At 48.8% G+C, this 16,360-nt stretch overlaps 1 protein-coding gene across 1 annotated transcript in view; it reads right to left on the reverse strand.

Annotated features, from left to right (window-relative positions):
* Qprt (quinolinate phosphoribosyltransferase) overlaps positions 1–10,205 on the reverse strand; it is a 16,737-nt gene extending 6,532 nt beyond the window's left edge. The window contains exon 1 of the mRNA XM_021218911.2: positions 10,117–10,205. Coding sequence (XP_021074570.1) covers positions 10,117–10,129 — 13 coding nt within the window. The 5' untranslated portion in view covers positions 10,130–10,205. The remainder of the gene's footprint in view (positions 1–10,116) is intronic.
* Between the last annotated feature and the right edge of the window lie 6,155 nt (positions 10,206–16,360).

Below are 16,360 nucleotides of genomic sequence, written 5' to 3' on the forward strand. Positions count from 1 at the left end.
GAGAGAGAGAGAGAGAGAGAGAGAGAGAGAGAGAGAGAAGGAGGGGGAGACAGAGAGAGTAAATGCATGTTAAAATGCAGCAGCCACCACAGCAAGAACCTGGACGTAGCTGGGTGGTGCAGTACTTGAAGTCTGCTGCAGATCCTGGCTGGGCTCATCTCTCAGACTCAGAGGGGTGAGGGTTGAACGTATACTCATTGCATATTCATGTCCTGCCAAGTCATGGACTCAGTCCCAGTGCCCATTAACAGAAGGGCAGATGAAGAAAACGTGGTGTATTGCATAGGGAAGCCTTAGCCTCCAAGAAAAACAAAAGTGTACCATTTGCAGGGAAGTGGTTAGAATTGGAAATCATGTTAAGGCAAACACACCTGTGGACTGTAGACTGAAAGAAGCCATGAACGTAGAAGGGGGTTCTCTGAGGGAAGCGGGGCTAGAGGCATGAGGGATGGACAAGGGTGATGGGCTGAAGATCAAAGTATAATGCAGTCATGTATGAAACTCTGTTTTGTACAACTAACATATGCTGATAAATAGGAATGAAAGGGACAAGAAATAGAGAAGCAAGGCTGGGCATGTCAGCTCATGGCTTCAATTCCAGCACTTGGGAGGGAGGCAGAGGCTGGTGGACCCCTGTGAGTTCGAGGCTAACCAGAGCAAACAGTGAGACCCTGCCTCAAAAGGAGGAGGCGGCTGGAGCGGCAGGTCAGTGGCAGAGCTCAAGTGTAGCTACCATCCTGACTGCAGCCAGGGCGTACCCCAAAGAGCCAATGCTTAAAATCAAGGCTTAACGTGGTGGCTTAAACCACACATTTGGGAAACCAAGAAAGGAGGATCAGAAGTTTGAGGCCAGCTGGGCACAGAGGCACACACCATTAGCTCATTAGGAAGAGGCACTTGCCACCAAGCCTACACACCTGAGTTCATCCCTGGACGTCACATGATGAAAGGAGAAAAGTCATGTTATACCCCCAAGTAGGTAGGCAGGTAGATACACACACACACACACACACACACACACACACACACACACACGCACACACACATACACACACATACATACACACACATACATACACACATACATACATACACACACACATACACACATACATACACACATACACACACATACATACATACATACATACAATTTTTAAAATTAAAAAATTAGCTGGATATAGTGACACACGCTTTTAATTCCAGTACTCAGGAGACAGAGGCAGGTGGATGTCTGTGAGTTTGAGTCTAGCTTGGTCTTGCAGTAAGCTCCAGGATAGTCAGGGCTGTGTAGAGAGACATTTGTCTCAAAATAAGAAATATTTAAAAATTTTAAGACACTAGTTTGTGTGGTATGACATCATCTGATTCCACTGATGTAAAATGCCAGGAAAAGCAAATTGATAAGGTCAAAAATAGTGGTTGCGGGAAGCCGAGCCTGAGCAAAGCATGCCTGGGACTCAGGAACCTTACTAAAACTCATTGACTTGTGTTCATACATAAACAGGAAGCCGTGCTCTGACCAATGTCACAAGCCATTCTCCAGCCACACTACAACCGTGCCCTTAACTGAGCCTCAAGATGACAGCACTCAGAAGTTAAGTCAAGAAACCCCAGGAGAGGTGGCACTCCGCCGTAGCCCCAGGACTCCGGAGGGTCAGGTATAGAGAGCTTGAGGCCAGTACTTGGCAGGAAAGAAACGGTGGTGTGTGTGTGTGTGCGCGCGCATGTGTGTGTAAGTGGTGTTGTGTGTGTAAGCGGTGGTGTGTGTGTGTAAGCAGTGGTGTGTGTGTAAGCGGTGGTGTGTGTGCGTGCACGAGTGCGTGCGTGTGTAAGCAGTGGTGTGTGTGTGCGCGTGCACGTGTGTGTGCGTGCGTGTGTGTGCGTGTGTAAGTGGTGTTGTGTGTGTAAGCAGTAGTGTGTGTAAGCGGTGGTGTGTATGTGTAAGCAGTGGTATGTATGTAAGCGGTGGTGTGTGTGTGTGTGTGTGTGTGCGTACGCGTGCGCACGCGTGTGTGCGTGTGTATGTACGCGTGCGTGTGTGTGTGTACGCGTGCGTGTGTGTGTGCATGTGTGTGTGTGTGCGTGTAAGAATCCACCTTCCATGGCCTTTCACTTGCCAGGTAAGCACCCCACCAAGAAGTTGCACCCTCAGCCTTCCTTCAGGAATTTGGTGTGTGGAGGGGTGAGACAGGGTCTATCTGTGTAGCCCTGGCTGTCCTGAAACTTGCTGTATAGACTAGGCCAGCCTTGAACTCATAGATCCACCTGCCTCTGCCTTCAGGTGTACCACCGCCTGGCAACCTCAGAGATTTTTGAAAGTGGCTTCCTCTCTCTCTCTCTCTCTCTCTCTCTCTCTCTCTCTCTCTCTCTCACACACACACACACACACACACACACACACACACACACACACGATGGATTAACTCATTCTTCAGGATCTGAGAACAATGAAGTTTTCAGCTTCTCTCTGTCAACCCCTCCCAAAAGACGATCCTCGTGCTAGGAAATTCAGATGGTTAGGGGGCTGTGTTGTGAAACAATATTAGAACAAAAAGATTTTTCTAGTTCTTCTATTGCTCAGGGTTGCAAGAATACAATGGCTGGGAACCAAAACAAACTTCTTTTTTTTTTGGGGGGGGGGGGGGTTTTCGAGACAGGGTTTCTCTGTATAGCCCTGGCTGTCCTGGAACTCACAAATCTGCCTGCCTCTGCCTCCTGAGTGCTGGGATTAAAGGCGTGCGCCACCACACCCGGCTCAAACTTCTTGTTCCATGTTTTTTAGATTTACTTATTTTGTGTGTATGAGTGTTTCGCGTCCATATATGTATTCACTACATGTGTACCCCTGAAGACCAGAAGTTGTTGGAGCCCCTGGAACCAGAGTCACAGATGATGGTGAGCCACTGTGTGGGTGCTAGAGACTGAACCTCAGCCCTCTGCAGCAGAAGCTCTAACTCCCGAGCTGTCTCTCCAGTCTCTGTGTTTCTTGAACAGCAGAAGTAGTAGAGATCTGAGCAAATGTTGGTCCCTGGGCCCCAGCAGGAAGTACCATGTGGAAGGAGGAGCATGAATCTAATCGCTAGCAGAGCTTCTCAGTCTGGGAAGATCGATGGCCACCAAACACTTGGGCCTGCTGTACCAGGGCTCTGCTTATGTGCTGCCATAGATCCTACCTACAGTCCCTACAGTACACAGCAGTCGTGACCCACAGTCCCCACGGTGCACAGCAGTCGTGACCCACAGTCCCCACGGTGCACAGCAGTCGTTACCCACAGTCCTTCATGGTGCATAGCAGTCGTTACCCACAGTCCCCACGGTGCACAGCAGTCATGACCCACAGTCCCCACGGTGCACAGCAGTCGTTACCCACAGTCCCCACGGTGCACAGCAGTCATTACCCACAATCCCACACGGTACACACAGTATTTATGGATGGAAAACCGAGGCTGGAAATGGAAAGGGAAACTTCTTCGAGAGCAGAGCTACAGAGTGATGAGACTTGCAGCTTGACTGCTCTTCCTCTCCACAGTGAGGACTTTCAGGACAACCCAGCTGCTTCAGCCCCCAGACTTCCCCCACACAGATGTCTCCGAGACAAGCTACCCTGGTTGCCTGGTGTAGGGCACACTGTTCACACTGTTTCCACTTGAGGGAATAAACAAACACCTCTGGTGTTCTTTAAGGCCCACCGGGGGCTAACATTTCCAACAAAAGGCATTTCTGAGAGCAGTTCTGAATAAGCAGCCTTTCCTAGTTAGCAGCTGTCCCTGGAAGGCACTAACTTCAGAGGGAAGCTTCACCGAGCTTCAGGGGGAGGAGGAGCCCCTGGTGCAGTGAGCTGCCTGGAGGGGACAGCTGTCAGCCGCCCCTGACTAGAGCCCTTGCCACGTCATCTGTGGAGAAGTTTCTCCTAGGCAGCTGGACTGTGGAGAGGATAATCTCACGCATCAGTAAACCTGATCTCTCAAGGGATACCTTTTTTATAAAAAAAAAAAGATTTATTTGCTTATTTTATGTGCATGAGTACACTGTTGCTGTCTTCAGACACCAGAAGAGGACATTGGATCCCATTACAGATCGATCATTGTGAGCCACCAGGTGGTTGCAGGAAATTCAATTGAACTCAGGACCTCTGGAAGAGCAGCCAATGATCTTAATGGCTGAGCCCTCTCTCCGGCCCCACAGGATACCTTTTTATCTGGGGTGAATAAATGATAAAATTGGCATGGCAGCCATGATATATAGCTAGTCTGCTGGAGTGCTTCCCTGGCATGCAGGAAGCCCTGGGTGCTAACTCCAGCACACCTGTAATTTCAGCATTTGCAGATGGAGACAGAAGGATCAGAAGTTCAAGGTCACCCTTAGCAAAATAGATGGTTTGAAGCCTTGGTCAAATGAGACCTTTTTCTTTAAAAATTCGTTTTAAATGAACAACAAAAACAGGTGTTTGGGGGCTGGAGAGATGGCTCAGTGGTTAGGAGCACTGACTGCTCTTCCAAAGGTCCTGAGTTCAATCCCCAACACCCACATGGTGGCTCACAAACATCTGCAATGTGATCTGACGCCCTCTTCTGGTGTGTCTGAAGACAGCTACAGTGTACTCATATACATTAAATAAATAAATAAATCCTTAAAAAAAAAAAGGTGTTTCAGGTGTGATGGTATGAGCCTGTAACTCTAACTACTAAAGACACTGGGACAAGAGAATTCCAAGTTCAAGGCCCGCCTGAGCCATCACTGGGATCTTCACCTGAGGTTTAGATTAGATACAGGGCAAGAGGCATGAATAAACTAAGCTGTCCCGACCAGGGATGCTTCTGCCCATCCTTGCGCTCCTCTGACAAGGTGGTCTGACCAGTAGCCCGTGTGCAGCCTCTTTCCTGGACACACCCTCCCCGGCTGGCTGCCCCTGGGCTTCAGCGTGAGGTTCCCAGGAACTTGTAAAGTTTTGAAGACCTATTATTTCAGTAATGCCTTAGCCAAAGAGAAGGCACAAGCACCTCTTAGGGTGACTTCAGTCTGACACAGGCGACCGTAAAGTACCAAGATCCCAGAACCCACAAATGAAACACACAGAAACCAAACTAAGGTTAATGGCTCCTGAGGAGCCACCTCTGATCTCCACATGCACCCACACCCCCACTACCCCAACACACACACACACACACACACACACACACACACAAAGCATTCAGACTCAAAAGGATTTTCACCAGGATATTTACAATTTAATCTTCACAACTACAATCATACCCATTTTATAGGTAAAGAGATGGAGGTTCACACTACTGGGAGGTACAGGCTCTGTCATAAAGCCGGGCTGGCCATACAGGGTCTCACACAGCCTGCCACCGGGAGGAAGGGGTCATCACTGGTCTAGCTCTACTTTGTCCTCTTTTCCTGAGTCACGTCTGCTGTCACCTTAGATCCCAGGAAAGACAGGAATGAAGACAGAAATCTAGAGGCAAAGAACCCAAACTGCCTCAAGCAATGGGTCTTGCAAGTCCACCACTGTCCCATCGGCCGACTGTCTGTGGTGGTGAGGGTGCACCAGAACTGGAGCAGTCCTCTTAGGGAACCAGAGTGCTCTGGTGAAAACTTCTTCCAGGTCAGAAAAGAGAAAATGGCGGGCCAGAGAACGTGCTGTATTAACACAGGGTTCCTCAAGATCCTAGGGCTTGGCTCCTGGCCTAATGAGAATGGCAGGAGGTATGAGTCAGAAACATCTGGACTGCAAACCTGACTCCGCCCACGTTCCCTTGGGTTCTCTGAAGGTGAGTGTCACAGGGGTCACAGGACTGCCTGTTGTCTGTTGTGAGGCAGAGGGACATTCACATCTGTGCCTGAGTCCAGCCGAGCCACCAGCGTCAGGGCTCAGGAATCCGTCTCCCAGTTCTGCTCTTTCCTCGGCTTTGTGGATTCATTAGACAAACAGAAGGTGGAGACAGAGGCTAGTCAATACCGCTCCTCCCTGATCCATTCTTTCCAAATACCCTCTCTTCCTAGGGAACAGAACTGACTTCCAAATAGGACCCAGTAGAGACCCCCTATGACCCAGGGCTGGAGCAGCACACACACTTGGAGGGGAGGATGATTTGCTGAGAGTGTGAGGGTGAAGGGGAGGCTGCAAAGGGAGACCGCTCAATGGCAGAGAGAGGCCGCAGGCACCCTGGAGACTGGCAGATGTGAGAGAAAAGGATGCGTAGTGGAAAAAGCCAGGCAGAGCCAGGCTTGGAGGAGAGTTCTGAGCCGGGTTCTGCACACTGCACAAGGCGTCACTATAGAATTTTGATTGGAAGTCAGAGGATAAAAACAATGAAGATTGGGCTGGTGAGATGGCTCAGTGGGTAAGAGCACCCGACTGCTCTTCCGAAGGTCCAGAGTTCAAATCCCAGCAACCACATGGTGGCTTATAACCATCCGTAACAAGATCTGACGCCCTCTTCTGGAGTGTCTGACGACAGCTACAGTGTACTTACATATAATAAATAAATAAATCTTTAAAAAAAAAAAAAATGAAGATTGAGGTTTTATTATTTAAGGGCCAGTGAGTGGTGCAGTGAGCAAAGACACTTGCCTTCAAGTCTGATGACTTAACTTAATCTCAGAACCCACGTGGTGGAGGGAGAGAAGTGACTACAAGAAGTTGCCCTCAGACCTCCACTCCATGGCGCATGCTTGCCTGCACACATGTGTACATTTAAACCATGTCTAGGGTTCTTGGTTAGGACACTATTGAAGGGGCTTTGGCAAGAGGCAGTGAACCAGAGTGAACTGTGACAACAGGGTGTGCTTCTGGTTGTTTGTTTGTTGTTGTTTTTTTTTTGTTTTTTTTGGTTTTTCAAGTCAGGGTTTCTCTGTATAGCCTTGGCTGTCCTAGAACTCACTTTGTAGACCAGGCTGGCCTCGAACTCAGAAATCTGCCTGCCTCTGTCTGGGATTAAAGGCGTGCACCACCACACCTGGCTACAGGGCTCGCTTCTAAAGGTTACATCAAGGTCATAGGGAGAGGGCTCAGCAATGCTCAGTCCTTGCTATGTAGTCTAGCTGTCGAGCATGACACTGTGTGTACTGGCTTCCAGGGACTTCTGCAGCACTCTGGACTGGCTGGCCCTTTGTTTCCCTGACTCCCCAGCCTGGGTGTCGAGCCCTTTCCTTGTCTACCTTGTCCTGGCTTATCTCACTGGTTCTTGCCAACCTTCTGCCTGAGCCAGAGTCAAACATCAGATGTGTGAGGTAGCAGTGTGGACCAAAACCTTGAGGGCAGGATGCTCTGAAGAGGGAAACAAAAGAGAAAGGACCAGATGCCGGGAGGTGAGTCCTGGGATGTGAGCATTGGCTCCGAGAGGCCAATAGGGTGAGAGGGAGGAACCTCCATCTCCAGCTCAAGATGATGAAGAAACAAAGGAGAGTCAGGGTTCCAGAAGTGCATCTCTGAGTTCAAGGTCGGCCTGATCTACAGAGTGAGTTCCAGGATAGCCATGGCTACCCAGAGACACCCTGACTCAAACAACCAAAAGCTGAGGGCCCCCCTCTACCCTGTTTCTAGGTACCAGCCCTTCGTGATGGTGTTTAACCCCACAATCCTCTTGGAAGACACTATTTTTAATTTACCAACAAGAAAGCTGAGCACAGCAAGGTGAGGTATGGAGTCTAGGTGGCATAGCTGTCGAGTGTCAGAAATGGGATTTTATGTAGGTGACTCTGGGGTCCCTTCTAAGCTCTGTGCTTGGGAGGCCACAGAGATGTCCATGAGGGGAGTGTGTGTGAATGTGTATGTGCACGTGTGTGCACGCACACACATCTGAGCCTGTGTGTAGAGGCCAGAAACTAATGATCAGTGTGTTTTTCTTTTTCAAGACAAGGTCTCACTGTGTAACTCTGATCATATTGAAACTCACTATGTAAACCAGGCTGGCCTCAAACTCACACCTGGCTAATGTCTACTGTGTTTTTCTATCATTCTGCTTCTTTTGTTTTTTTGTTTTTGGGTTTTTGTTTTTGGGGGTTTTTTGGGGGGGGGTATTTATTTATTTATTTTTGTTAAGACAAGGGCTTTTTGCTGAATGAACCTGGAACTCACAAATTGGTTAAACTGGCTGGCTGCTGATCTCAACTCCGAATCTGCCTACAACCCCCACCCAAACCCTTCCCAGCACACTGAGTGTGAGCACTGCAGACTAACTTTTGTGTGGGTCCTGGGGAATCTGAACTCATGCTGGCACTTTACCCACTGAGCCATCTCTCTAGACCCCATCCTTGAGTATGTGAGGTTTTAATTTACTCTTATTAAGAATTTGGATCTGGAGCCTGTGGTGGATCACACACCAGTAATGTCAGCACTTGGGAGACTAGCGCTCACCTTAAGTTCAAGGTGATTCTGAGCTTCATAATGAGTTGCAAGCCATGTTGGGCTGTGAATCAAGACCCTGGAGATGTGCCCTGCATATCAGTGAGGCTCAAAGGTTAAGTCCACACTGTTCCTGCAAAGGATCCAAGTTCCGTTCCTAGCACACACATCAGGTGGCTCACAACTGCCTGTAACTGTAGGGAAATCCAATGCCTATGGCATCTGGAAACCCCACACATGTGTGCATACCTCCTGCCATGCATACACATAATTTAAAATATTAAAAAATACTCTGTCTTAAAAATAAACAAAACCAAGTACACCACACCTTTAATCTCAGCACCCGGGAGGCAAAGGCAGGAGGATTGCTGAGTATTCCAGCCCAGATAGGGCTCCGCAGTGAGGACCTGCCTCAAAACTAAGTGAATAGTCAGAGGGGAAGGACGGTTCAGGAGGCCCCGAGCTCCATCCCCAGAGACATATAAAGGCGGAAAGAAGAAGAGAACAACCTCTGAAAAGATGTCCTCTGACCTCCACACTGTGACACGTGACACCCCACCACCACCATGCGCTCACACACAATAATGATAAGTTTAAAAATTCAGAAACATGGGTTAGATGGGAAAATAGCATTATTGAGCCCCCTTTCTCAGAAAAGGGAATCCATGGCTATTTTCTCAGAATTTCATATTCATGTTGGGCATCCATGCCCTTTCTGAACAGCCACCCACAGTTCCTCAGTAAAGAACTCAGGAACCTGGACACCTGCAAAGGTGATCGAGTTTCCCCGCCACCCTGAAGCATCTTCCAGATGCAGAATCCTAGGGTCCTTCTGGGTAGCGTCCCAGGGTCCCCAGAGCTGTGACTCCCCTGGCCTCAAATCCAGGTCTGTGTCAATGTTAGGAGGGAAAGGCAGCCCAGGCAAAACCCACCGGTTTGATCCCAGCACTTGGCAGGCAGAGAGGTAGGCAAACTTCTGTGGGTTTGAGGCCACCCTGATCAGCACAGGCAACTCCCCAGATTCTAGCCAGACCTACAAATCCAGAGCAGGCTCCACAGGCAGGCCAGAGGACTTGCACGCAAACCCGCAGGAAAGGGGGGAGGATGGGGGAGGAGGGCGGGGGGGGGGGAGGAAACACAAAAGATTTAAGAGCGGCAAACCTTCAGGGGAGGAAGGTCTTAAGCATGCTGCAAGTGTCGACCACTGAGCTACACCCCAGCCCCAATGCTACTGCAAGAAAAAGAGGCTGTGAGGCTGTAGAAGTCTTCCCATGGTCCTGCAGCCTGTCCTTGATGCACTCTAGACTCAAGCAGGTGCTGTGAGTCCCAAGCCAGACTCTGCGGCCTGAGCGCGGGCTCCGACTTCATCCACTCCCCCCCCCCCCCACACACACACACTCTACAGGGATGAGACCGGACTTTGCCTCCGCTTCTCTTGGCTGCTAACAAGGGACAGAGTCCAGGGCTGCTCCCCACTTACCAAACTCCCACTACCAGTCCATCTGACCCCAGCAGAGCAACCCCATCCATTCTGTTCCCGAGCTTCTGTCCTTCCGCAGGGCTCAACACAGAAGGAACCGCGAAGCAAGAGGATTTTGGAAATTCAACCAAGACAGAGAGAAGCGGGCTTAGGAACAAGATCCAAGGAGAGGTCACAGGGGCGTCTTTAGAGAAGAGAGAGGGAGGCAGATGACTGAAATAGGAAGAGGGACGGGCAGTAGGGAACATGGAAAACAGGAACACAGAGCAGAGACTTAGGTCACCTTCGGGGTCCATGGTGACTTGGAGCAGCCAGCGGGTCAGCGTGTTCACCACGGTTCAGGTCGAATGTTCCCAGAAGCGGAGGCTGGGGGTGGGGCTGCCAGAGAGAGGGGAGGGAGGGGCCGAGCTGGGTTAGTCCTTCCTGAGAGCCCTCCCGGTACACCTCTTTGGACCCTTGCTGAGCCAGTTCCATTAGGAGCCCCAGAATCAGCTGTGAGCACTTAGAAATTCTGACTCCTCCTGCACCAAAGAGGCCCAGTTTTCTCCGCTTCAGCCCTGCTGGAGCTCTCTTGGGGTGCAGGGCCATGAATGCCAGACCTCATTCTCTAATGAGGGCCGGAAAGCCTTGTACTGTGTTGGGAAAATCGTGGGTCCCAGACCTGCACTCAAGTCCCAATTCCGTTCTCCCCACCCCCACCAGAGAGAGGCTCTCACTGTACAAATCCACCTGCCTGTGTCCCCAGTCCGTGATAAATTAAAGCGCCCACAAGTACATTCTGCTCATTCTCTTATCTCAAATTTTCTGCGGGACAGAGTAGGAACCCCACAAATGTCCCCTCATCCCTCCCACTCTTCCTGAGAGCTACAGTCTGAATGTGTTCCCCCAAAGTCAGTGTGTTGAAAACTTACCTCCAAATTTATAGATATTTGGAGGAGGGGTTTTGGGTAAGGTCCTAAGGGTGACAGAGGAAACTGTGACTTTGTAGCAGACTGAGCAATATTGCATGTTCTGGATCATATGTGGCTCCTAGCTCTAAATCTTTGGTCATGTATGTTTATCCTGGAGTATATGTGGAAGCCAGAAAACTAGAGATGGACCACAAGGGTGGATACCTAAGGGCTGGGTCAGGGAAATTAAGTAGAGAAGGTTGGAAGGGGGGAAGGGTCAAACCTGGGGAAGGGAACGAGGTTAGCCAAAATAAAAGGTATATGAAAAAGCTATAGGGAAACCATCTTCCATCCCAAGAAAAAACTATTAGTGAAGACAGTAGAACACTGAGATGTAAAATGAGAGAGAGAGAGAGAGAGAGAGAGAGAGAGAGAGAGAGAGAGAGAGAGAGAGAGAGAGCGAGAGAGAAACTCAGGGTTAAAGTGGAGAAAAGANATTAGTGAAGACAGTAGAACACTGAGATGTAAAAAGAGAGGGAGAGAAAAAGAGAGAGAGAGAGAGAGAGAGAGAGAGAGAGAGAGAGAGAGAGAGAGAGAGAAACTCAGGGTTAAAGTGGAGAAAAGAGATTCAGAAAAGGGTGGGGGGAGGGGAGGCCCAAGCTAAGGGTATATGAGGAAGCACTACAGGAATCCACTGGTCAGAAAGCTAGTTTTAAATATATAATGTTTTTAAAATAGGGAGTTGATCAGAAGTACCCTGCATGGGTGACCGGTGCTTCCCAGAAGACATGAATTATTAAATGAGAACCTCAGTGCCAGGGTGGGCCACCTCCCTGTGAGTTACTGGTACGGGAGGCTCCAGATGCTCAGAAGGAAAACCGCCATCGCTCTTGGCTGTGCACCATAACTGCAGGGTGAGACCCTTGCTGAGGATCCCACTCCTAATGCAGAACACCGAAACTAACCTTGAGCTGGCCAGGAGACTTTCTCCCTGTTGGCTAGCCTGCACCATGCCTGCAGGCTTCTGGGAGAGGAAAGACATGTATCTTACCCAGTGTTGGACCCTTCACGCTATAACGGACAGGATAGATGCGAGCGAGGGTGGTGGGGTACCCGTGGCTCATGCCAAGGTACTCCTGAGAAATGACTCCACAAAACAGAGCTAGTATAAGAGGTTTATTGGGGAGGAGAGAACATGAAGGAGAGAGAGGCAGACAGACTGACAGGCAGACAGACAAGGAGAGGGAACAGGAGAAAGAAACACGAGATAAGGCAGAGAGAGAGCAGAGAGTGCCACGGGAGAAGACACAGAGAAAGATCTGGGGTATCTGGGAGCTCAGACCTGGCACACCTGGTGGTGGCAGGTGATGATGTAAGCAGCCTGTAGGTCCCTGGGACCTGCCAGTGGGATCAGCTATTTGCCAGCAGTAACACTGCCCTGTGGATAAGATATGTCCTCTAATGTCATAGTGTGTCTTAGTCAGTGTTTCCTTTGCTGTGAAGAGACACCATGATCAAGGCAACTCTTATAAAGGACAACATTTAATTGGGACTGGCTTGCACTTTCAAAGGTTCAGTCCATCATCACCAAGGCGGGAGCATGGCAGTACCCAGGCAGACATGGAGAAGGAACTGAGAGTTCTACATCTTGACCCCAAGGCAGGCAAAAAAAGCATCTTTTAAAAATCTTTTTTAAAAATGTCTGAGAGCCAGATATGGTGCTACACACCATGAAGCCCAGTAACCAGAGAGCAGAGGTAGGTAGATGGATCTCTGAGTTGGAGGTCAGCTTGGTCTATGTAGTAAGGCACACACCCCCCATCTGAAAAACAAACAAAATCTGGGCAGAAAAATGAAATGGAAACTTCTAGGTTTTCTTCTGTTTTGGAAAGTTATGTCAAGTGATATTTTGCTAGAGCAGACACAAGTGAAAGGTTGTTTGGACATAGCAGACATGTGGAAGGACCTGTGATAAAGGGATATAAATGTGACCCACAGACAGTGGGAGAAGAGTTTGGTTTGCTCTGCCTCAATTTTCTTCACATGTATTGGTTCGTCTTACAGTGTTGTTGAGCTCACTTTGTAATATGGCAACTATTGAGAGAAACTCACCCAAGAACTGCTCATAAGGTTCCTGTGGCAGTTGGCTGATTCCACACCCTTGCCTTAGGCCAGTTGGTGAGCCTGGTGGTTTCTTCAGGATTGAACTACAGCTGCCTGGTGCCTGCTTGCTTGGACTGTAGCTGTGTCATGCCTGGTGCCTGCCTGCGGAGAGGACTGGACTGCAGCTGCTGATTCATATTTGGTGTTTGCTACAGGACTGAACTGCTGCCCAAGAAGATTGTGCTTGCCCCCAAAGAGCTATAGCTGAACAGGTCCACTTCCCCCATATCCTAATAACTCCTACCTCTGCTGGGTGGTTGAACCCTTATTAAAAGTAGGTTGCAATGGGCTGGAGAGATGGCTCAGCATTTAAGGGCACTGACTGCTCTGTCCTGAGTTCAATTGCCAGAAACCACATGGTAGCTCACAACCATCTGTAATGGGCATCTGATGCCACTTTCTGGTGTGACTGAAGACAGCAACAGAGTACTCATATACATGAAGCAAGTAAATCTTTTTTTTAAAGGTTTATTTATTTATTATATGTAAATACAGTGTAACTGTCTTCAGACACCCCAGAAGAGGGCATCAGACCTCATTATGTAGGACCCCCTCTCGGGGACCCCCCTCAGATCACGGGAGTCAGGGTATCCCAAGGAAACAGAGAGACCTTCTTGTTGCAAAAGCATGAGGCAGTTTAATGGCAGAGCTCCGGGCCGATGCTTACCTCACACAGGAGGTAGAGGCATCGACCCCGAGGCTCGAAAGCTAGGGGTTTTTATGGGGTACAGGTCGGGGGGTTGGGGAGAATTGGCGCGGTGTATTAGTTAGGGTTTTACTGCTGTGAACAGACACCATGACCAAGGCAAGTCTTATAAAAACAACATTTAATTGGGGCTGACTTACAGGTTCAGAGGTTCAGTCCATTATCATCAAGGCAGGAGCATGGCAGCATCCAGGCAGGCATGGTGCAGGAGGAGCTGAGAATTCTACATCTTCATCCAAAGGCTGCTACTGGAAGACTGACTTCCAGGCAACTGGGGTGAGAGTCTTAAGCCCACACCCACAGTGACACACCTACTCCAACCAGGTCACACCTATTCCAACCAGGCCACACCTCCAGATGGTGCCACTCCCTGGTCCAAGAATATACAAACCATTACACGCGGTTACATGTGATTGGCTCATTTGAACATCAGCAAGGCGGTTGGTTACAAGTCAGCAGAATAGTACGTGAGGGCTAGGGAATTTCAGGGGCTGGGGCTTATCAGGAAGGACAATACATCTGAGTGATGTACAACTTTAGGCACTTTAAACTATGTCTTAACGAGGGGGGAGGTTGGAGGTGGGGGAGGCGCTGTCCTGCCAGATGGCTGTCGAGCCAGCCAAGGCCAAGTTCTTGCACTCCTCAGATGGCTGTTGAGTCGGCCAGAATAGCCAAGGCCAGTTGACTTTAGTCTCAACTCGACTCAAGGCGACCTGGGCTTGCTTTTTTTTAAGGCAGTTTTCAACCTTAAGTTTTTACATTAGAAAAACCCTTTTATGTCTCACATTATTTAAACCTTGAATTTACACAATTTTCTTTTAAAGTTACATGAATCCCAGGCCTTAAATTTCATTTCCTTTCAATCACAGATGGTTGTGAGCCATCATGTGGTTGCTGGGATTTGAACTCATGACCTCTGACACGACCTCTGAAAGAACAGTTGGCGCTCTTAACTGCTTGCTATTAAGATTGGACTGTAGCTGCGTCATGCCTGGTGTCTGCTGACAGGACTGAACTGCAGCTGCTGATTCATATTTGATGTTTGCTACAGGACTGAACTGCTGCCTAAGACGATTGAGCTTGCCCCACAAATAAATCTTTTTTGTTTTTTTCGAGACAGGTTTTCTCTGTGTAGCCTTGGCTGTCCCGGAACTCACTCTGCAGACCAGGCTGTTTTCCCTTGTTAATAGATTGTTCACTAAAATATGTAGATGTTTGATGATCCAGAATCACTTGTTGCTCTGCAGAGACCAGCTTTCCATTCCCAGCTCCACATGGTGGCTCACAAACATCTCTGACCCCCTCTTCTAACCTCTAAACAAGGCAGGCATCAGGCACACATGATATACATGCATACACTCACACAGGCAAAACACATACACATAAAATAAATCTAAAAAAGGTTGATGATTAAATATGTATGCAAGAGTAAATCTTAACATTATGTTTAAAATTTGATTTAATCTTATCTTTAAATTTTTAAGAAGAAAGAGGAGGAGGGGCAGAGCTTGCCTGCTCTGTGCTCTGGCAATGTGACGCCCTGAACTCCCCTGACCTCCCCAGACCTCCTCTGGCACCAAGCACACATGTAATGCACACACAGATATGCAGTCAAAGCTCCCATATGTGTCAAATATTAAATAAAGACTGATGTTGGCTGAAGAGATGGCTCAACAGGTAAGAGCACTGACTGTTCTTCCACAGGTCCTGAGTTCAAATCCCAGCAACTTGATGCTCTCTTCTGGTGCATCTGAAGACATCTGCAGTGTACTTATGTATAATAATAAATAAATCTTTGGGCCGAAGCGAGCAGGGACCGAGCGAGAGGAGATGACTGGAGCGAGCAGAGGTCCTAAATTCAATTCCCAACAACCACATGAAAGCTCACAACCATCTGTACAGCTACAGTGTACTCACATACATAAAATAAATAAATAAATCTTTAAAAAAGACTGATGTATTTATGTATTTTACGTATATGAGTGCTTTATCTCCATGTGTGTCTGCATGCCAGAAGAGGTTCTCAGATCCTATTGTAGATAGTTGTGAACCACCATGTGGGTTCTTGGGAATTGAACTCGGGACCTCTGGAAGAGAAGCAAACATTAAATAAATAAATAGTTGTAAAACTGCTTTTAAAGAAAATGAAGGAGGGAGGAGAGGAGGGAAGAAGAGGAGGGAGAGAGGTGGACCCGGGAAGCTTTCACCATCCTGAGACAGACACTCCTGCCAAGGGCCAGCAGGGTCTCCATTTCTTCACTGGAAACCATTCTTGCTACAGTCTTCTGGGGACTGATTACCAAAGCCTCTGGCATCTCCCAGCCCCTCCGCCCCCACTTCCTGTGCCCCTTCGCTGGGAGTAAGATGAGGCAAACCAGGCTTTGAGGGTGCAGCAGTTAAGGGATCCTCATGCAGGCCCTTTTGCCCCAGCCCCTTGCTTGCCTCGCGTTGGATGCATTGGATCCCGGAAGTGCTTCCCACTGCCCCTCCCACTGCTGTTTCCTGTCCTCCCAGCTGCCATCACCCATTCTCTCCTGACTGATCTTCCATTATGTTCTGGTTTGATTTTAAAGACAAGATCTTGTTGTGTAGATCAGGCTAGCCTGGAACTTACTACGTAGCCCAGGCTGCCCTCTAACTTAGGGCAATCTTTTTGCCTCAGCCTCTCAAGTGCTCACACGTGTGAGCTACTATACTAGGTTCTTGTTGGCTCCTCCCTCTAAGCCTTGTGTTCCGCCTCTTGCAGACAGGTTGGGAGTTTCTTCCTG

Source organism: Mus pahari, chromosome 1 (genome assembly GCF_900095145.1).
Source record: "Mus pahari chromosome 1, PAHARI_EIJ_v1.1, whole genome shotgun sequence".
NCBI classification, from domain to species: Eukaryota; Metazoa; Chordata; class Mammalia; order Rodentia; family Muridae; genus Mus; species Mus pahari.